A 6,974-nucleotide genomic window follows, 5' to 3' on the forward strand; every position below is an offset into this window, starting at 1 on the left:
ATAGATAGATAGATAGATAGATAGATAGATAGATAGATAGATAGATAGATAAATCTGTTTTATTAGGATGAGGTGAAGCACACACAGTAAATATCAGCTGAGTGATACAAAATAAGTTAAATACAAAGAACTACAACAAGTCAAAGGTCACAACACTAAACCACATGCCAAATCAGAATCAGAATGCCTTTATTGTCATTATACGCAGTACAATGAAATTAAGAGCCACTCCTTTTTCCAGTGCAAAAACACGCCTTAAGAAAACACACATTAAAAACTAAACACACAATAAAAATATAAAAAATGTAACGCAATATAGATATAATAATGAAAGTAAAAAATACAAGTATTACACAATTGTGTAATACTTTTGTTATTACACAATTATTACAAATTATACATTTGTCAACTTAGAATATTTCAACAAATTTATTTAAAAAGATGAATGAGTTAAATATTGTACAGAGCTTTGGTAACCAACATAACCACCCAATAAGCTGCTTCTATCTTTAACAGAGTGATCATTAAAGTAGTTTCCCGTTAAAAGACATAACTGCTGTAATCAGTGATTTCATCAATTTCCTATTTATAAACTCACCATGTTTACAAAAATGTCAAAAACACATCAGACACGAGCTGTAAAGCTTTTCTTATCTTACTGACTCATTGTGTGTGGGAACTCTTGGGTCAGGACGGTAATCTCCTTATTGCATGTTTCATATTGATGATCAATAAACGATCCCAGGAAACTTTATCTCAACTTACTGTAAGCATTTGACCTACTTTTTTTTTGTCAAACAGTCAATCAAATTTACTTTGATAAGGGAATGACTGCCTGGAGAAAGTGGTCTGATTGTACAGCACTGCAGACACCACTTTCTAATCCAAATACTTTGTTCCTGCAGACGTGGTAAAAACAAACTGCGTATTACCTGAAAACTAGGAACTAGAACAACTATTTTCAGATTTCAGCAGTGCAGGTTTTCTGCTTCACTATGCTTCAATCCAAAAACATGCATGTTAGGTTGCCTTCAGGCCTCCCTCGCAAAAGAGATTTGTGATCTCAGTGAGATTTGGCAGGTTAAATAAAAAGCAAGTAAATAAACAACTTATTTTGACCTGTATTTGTCTGTATTATGTAAAATGTGCAAATTAAATGGGACCCGAGTTGCAAAATGACACGGAGTGAGAACGCTGCAATGCAGAAAAACATAATGACCATCTAGCAATTCCAGTAACTAAAATAACATTTTCTAACCAAGCTAGATTTAGATCAAAGTTTTTTTATTTATTTTTTATCATGTATATCTTTAGAACTGATTCTTCTTTGTTGAAACTTTTTTTTTTAATCCGAAAGACTTCTTCAGTTTGAGAAGCTGCAACAAACTCAGTCTTATAAACAGCACCTTGGATCAGCCAGTTTGCTGGTGACAGCCAAAACCAGCTGTTCACATGGAAACGGAGGGCCACCAGCCTAATGACGGACCGTTAGTGCCCTGATGGCTGCTTGCTAACCACAGAGGACTGAGTGATAGATGCATTAACAGCATTATAGGAGGGGCTTGTCTTAGCAGCCATAATGTGGAGCCTTTTTGTGAACTTTTAACTTCCATTGGAATCACACAACATTTAACTGTGTCCATATTTGACCTCATTAGGATGAAGTCTTGCAGTGAATGCAAAGTGCAAAGGACAAAATGGATATATTTGGTCCCTTTGAAAAACCATGATAAAGTTAGTGGGCACACTAACCAAGTGTTAGTCATGTGTGAAATCATTGTAATGTGCCGTGTTCTACCAGCAGGAAACCCCAAGTTGTTTTAGTTGCTAATATTTTTTAATTCAACCTTTATTTATACAGGTAGTCTCATTTAGTCACAAGGACACATTTTCAAGAGACCTGTTTTAGACAGACATAAAGAGTACAGACAACAATGAGAAGCAATTAAATTCAAAAGTAGTACTATACAAACAATAAAATCAAGGTGCATTATTAAATATGCCATAAATTAAATATGCAATATTAAATTACATCTTGTTAACACAAAAAAACAGTTTTGCCTGCTGCTCTAGAACTGGGAAATCCCTTCATATAAAGTTTTGCCACGTTGGAAGCTTGGGGATTTCATTTTTTTAAACATAAGGGTGGATTCCCAGTGATATATTATAAAAGTTTATAAAACTGGCACTTTCATAAAATAAAATAGCTTGTTGCCAGGCCAGGTGATAAATGGCCAAATGTCGACAATTCATGCATAATTTTGAAGCTTTTAAGATGGAGAATATGAATATATCTAAATAAAAAAATATAAATAAAAAACAGACTTACCAAAAGGCACCCAGTCACACCAGGTTTCATTATTGGTTATGTTCAAGCTTGATGGTCGAATAACGGTCGAACAATTTCTGTGCAGCTCACTCTGAGTTCCAGACACAAAGAAACAAATGATACACCTTGGATAAAACAGTAATATATGATGCAAGCACGGTGGAAAGTGCAAACAGCTTTTACCAACTTTAATATGAGGCAAACATTGCTTTTACTGCATTTAACAAACTAGGTTCTGTGGACATTTTCTCTAACTTTATGGTGTGAATATAGCAATGTTTTTTAATCACAATTATAGCTGCCACTGAAGAGCATTAACAAAAAGCATGTACTGGAAACAACCTGCATGAATCAAGAGTAATAAAAACTCATTATGAATGCAACATGGAGGAAATGATTTAGCTGATGTCTCCTTTATGAAATTAAAAAAACCTTCTGACTTTTCTAAAATATGTAGACAATGGTTTGCACGAGACAAGAAACCAGACTTTCATGGTCTGCCTCAATAACACTTTATTAGAAAGAGGAAATATTTGCACCAAATGTTCTCCTAAATTTATATTTTTCTTAATGTTAGCTTTATCAAAAAGTGAAATTATTCCCTTTCAAGATTGTGATCTTTGCCTAGTTTCTTCATGAACAGAAAGAAAACGTGTTGCTCAGTCACCTTAACGATGCTGATAGGTTTCCGGGACAGATGGTAGGCTGTGTAGAAGAGGAATGTGAGGAAAAGAATGAAACCACGATACCTGCAAGAAGAAAAACTACGGTTAGTCAAATTGATGACGTATAATACTTTACACATGCAGTGTCAGGGGAATTTAGGCAAAGGCCATGGATGTTATCACTTACTAATGTTAAATTCATGTAGAATCATGTGTGTGAGTTAAGAGTTGTTTTGTCTGAACAGAGAGGAGCCTGCAAACCTGATAAACTCAAAGTCCCTAAGCTGCAAAGCAGAGGTTAAGACCTCGCCTCTGTTTGATCAACTTTATAAATAGGCGCTTCTTTGTACTGTCTGTGAGCAGACCTTACGACCGGAGCTTCGATGTAACATCTGTGTAATCCTGTGCGTTAACTCTGCCCCCACTTGCAAGGAGTAAAACTGAGTTGAAAAATCTTCTCGTATCTTAAGAGTGGCTTGTTTGAGTAATGAGTTGATGATAGGATAATTAATTTATCCAACTTGCAGTTTCTTTATATTCTACTTTGTGGGAAAATAAAAAAAAATACATCCATAAAAAAAATTGTTCTTTGTGAACAAAAACTAGAAATATTTCACAAATGTCCAATAAAGCACAAATGTGTGCTTCATTAACATGAATATTAAAAGGCAGCAACATAAACCAGTTTGTTAGGACGACCTGTTTGAACTGGAATAATCACTGATGAATGTCATAAAAACATGTACTGGTCAAAGTTTCCATCTTGAACTGCAGGATAATTTACAGTTAGCTTCCAAGTCGCCTACTGAAGAGTCAAATCCATCTCATTTTCATTTAGGTGACAAATATTCACCTCTCATACTTTGACGTGAGCTAATGAGGAGGTCACGGAGCAGTTAATTAATAATAAATTAAACATGTTTAAACTTCAATAAACAAATGGGGTCAAAAAAGTAACAAACATAAATCAAGGTAAAAGCAAAAAAAGGCCCTTTAAATAAACCGAATCCTTACAAATTCACCTAAAATCAAACAGATTCATTAAACAATTAACCGTTTAAGCAAACTATTTTGACCAGCTCTAAAACAGTAATAAGAACATTTTAATTTGTCTTCATAAATATCCCTGCAGTGACTTGGGTTCATTGACCTCAGTGTTTTTTAACCTGGCATGTACACAACAATTAGAAACTGTGGCCCTTTATAGCTTTATTTTCAGAGTCAGTCAGAGTTTCTTTATTGTCATTCGCACCTCATGTGGTACATGTGGTGGAGCGAAATTATGTACACAGGGTCCCAGTTACATCCAACAATAAAATGTAAAAGAAAAACAGTAATAACATCTAAGATATGAACTAAGAAAAACATCAACTAAATATACACTAAGCACTCATAACATAAAAACATTACGTCGAACAGCAGCACGAACATGAACATGAGTCTGTGTGAGCAGATGAGCACGCATGAACACATCAACATTGAAAGAGATCAGCAGCAACATGAAACAGATCAGCAGCAACATGATGTGATTTTTTTCAGTGATTATTCTGGTTAGAGATTCATGAGTCTAGCAACCTCAGGGTAGAAGCTGTTCCTCAGTCTAGTGGTTCTGCACTTAATGCTCCTCAACCTCCTTCTTGAGGGGAGTGGGGCAAAAAGTGTGTGTGCTGGGTGAGTGGGGTCCTTCATGATGCAGGTGGCCCTCTTCCTGCATCTGGAGGTGTAGATGTCTGTGATGGTGGGGAGACTGACTCCGACAGACTTCTGTGCAGCCTCTGCAACACTCACTCTCTCTTTCCCCATTTGTAACAAAACTTTTCTCACACATTTAATTTGTTGTACATTTATTTATACTTGTCACTGACATCTGCTCTCTAGTTTTGTTAAAACTGGATTTATTTTGCATAATAATAAGACATCCAACACCCTTCTAATCTGTGTCCTGTTTGTTAAGTTCATTTTAAAATGTCGTTTCTGTAACGTGCATTTTAATTCTGCATTTCAATCTAGTTGCCTGATATTTCTGAGTGTTTTAGTCATTTCTTTTAAATTGATGTAAGAAATGTTGCTTTAGTGGTAGTATAAAATAGAAATATTTAAACAGCAGGTGCTGGGTCAGGACCCCCACACCAGAAAGCAAATTAAACTGGACGATTGGTTATAACAAGACAAATTCTGGGTCCAAAATACATAAAAAATACTAATAAATAAGTTGTATTGTTTCTGTCACTATGACCTTGTTATTAATGCGTTTACATAACGTGTATGGGCAAAACAAACTACTTTTATGTTCTTTTTCTTAAATAATAGTATATAAAGCAGAAGTGCAGAAATGCAATGTTCTGGTACAGCCACAACATTATGACCCAACATTTAGTAGCACTTTCTACAGATATCATAAAAGCCTCCAACTGAGTCTGGAGACCCTTGAAGCCCAGTAATCAAATTGAGTTTTAATTATTTATAAGCAGTTTTTGAGGATCCAACATCAACACTGCTGTTATAAGGAAGTCCTGTTGCCACGATAGGAGTGCCACTTGTCTTCAAAAGTGTCACAAATGTAAAAAGTTATTCTGAATGAACCAAAGCTGGGAAGAAAAAACAAAAATCAATGTAACACACAGCAACTGTGTGACCAGGAGCTCAGTACTTTAGTTTGAGCAAATTCCTTAAATGCTGGACAGCAGTATTGACTGAAGGTCACATTTACACCAGGAAAAAAAAAGTACTTTAAAAAGGAAGTCGCTTTAAACAAAAAAAGTGCTAAAAAAACAAAAACAATAAAATGTAATAGGTAATATTATGTAATAAAAAGGTGGGTTTATAAAATCCATGTTTATCGACCTGGCTGAGTAAATAATCTACTAAATGGAGAAATGTTAAAACAGATACATGATCTAAGCTGCGAGTAAAAATAAAGATTAAAACTTACCAGCTGTCCCGGGAAAAGGCCGTTATCAGCCGGATACCGGGAGCCAGGGAGGACTTCATTTTGATTTAAAACCTGATTAAAACTTCTCACAGAAACTAGACCCCAGACATGTTTTCAAAGGTATCAAACAGATAAAAAGGGCACTAACAAGACAAAAATAAACCACCCTACGGTCACAGAACGCTACCCGAGCCGAGCCGACGAGGTAAAAAAAAAAAAAAAAACGGCTAACAAAAAGAAGAACGGGGGGTAACTGGAGCCGGAGGATGTAAGCAGACGTTAGCTGCTGGACATAAAAAACGGTTGAGGTCCGGTTTCTTGTTCGAAGACAGAGTCCGGTAACATCCAACAGAGCTCCATGATAATGTGCCAAGTTAAGTTTATATACACTGGTGAGATAAGCCTGCCTACCTCGGAGACGCTGGGTCAAAACGGCTTGAAAAAAAAAAGAGCCCACAACTATGAATAGTTGAGTGTTTCAGGCACGCGCCCGAAATACCCTTTTCCACAAGATTTTCCAGGAGGAGGAGCCTCCTTCCGTCAGCGGAAGGACGCACGGCTTTTTACGTAATGACGTCACTGAGAACAGACCGCGCCCTTATGGGGCTCGCAGTTGTTATATTTCAGCATCAGTTTACACAAACTAATCCTAAACACATCACTATCTGACGAGAAAATATTTAAATATAATTTCTTTTAACAAGTTGATAAAGCACATCCATTGCAAAACATGAAATTAAACAAAAAAGGTCATATTAAACTATATCAAATGGTCTTGTGCTGATTGTGGGACTAAGTTTGTTGTGGCTCCACGGACTGATGAAGTCCTTTGGATGAAGGACGAAACACCTCAACAACAACAAAAAAAGAAACTGTCCAGATGATCTGACTGAACTTTGTTGGATATATCAAACGGTGCAGTTTGATAATACAGTACTCATTATAGGTGGCGCAACTGGTAGAGCTGCTGCCTCTCAGCGAGCAGGTCCTTGGTTCAAACCCCGGTCCAGGGGCCTTTCTGGGTGGAGTTTGCATGTTCTCTCCGTGC

At 36.3% G+C, this 6,974-nt stretch overlaps 1 protein-coding gene across 1 annotated transcript in view; it reads right to left on the reverse strand.

Annotated features, from left to right (window-relative positions):
- slc37a2 (solute carrier family 37 member 2) overlaps nucleotides 1-6,030 on the reverse strand; it is a 21,543-nt gene extending 15,513 nt beyond the window's left edge. The window contains exons 1-3 of the mRNA XM_037687835.1: nucleotides 5,927-6,030; nucleotides 2,997-3,078; nucleotides 2,330-2,420 (exon numbers count right to left, since the gene is read on the reverse strand). Of these exons, the coding sequence (XP_037543763.1) occupies nucleotides 2,330-2,420; nucleotides 2,997-3,078; nucleotides 5,927-5,985 (232 nt within the window). The 5' untranslated portion in view covers nucleotides 5,986-6,030. The remainder of the gene's footprint in view (nucleotides 1-2,329; nucleotides 2,421-2,996; nucleotides 3,079-5,926) is intronic.
- Nucleotides 6,031-6,974: the final 944 nt, after the last annotated feature.

The sequence above is a fragment of the Nematolebias whitei genome, chromosome 14 (genome assembly GCF_014905685.2).
Source record: "Nematolebias whitei isolate Nwh7 chromosome 14, NemWhi1, whole genome shotgun sequence".
Taxonomy (NCBI): Eukaryota; Metazoa; Chordata; class Actinopteri; order Cyprinodontiformes; family Rivulidae; genus Nematolebias; species Nematolebias whitei.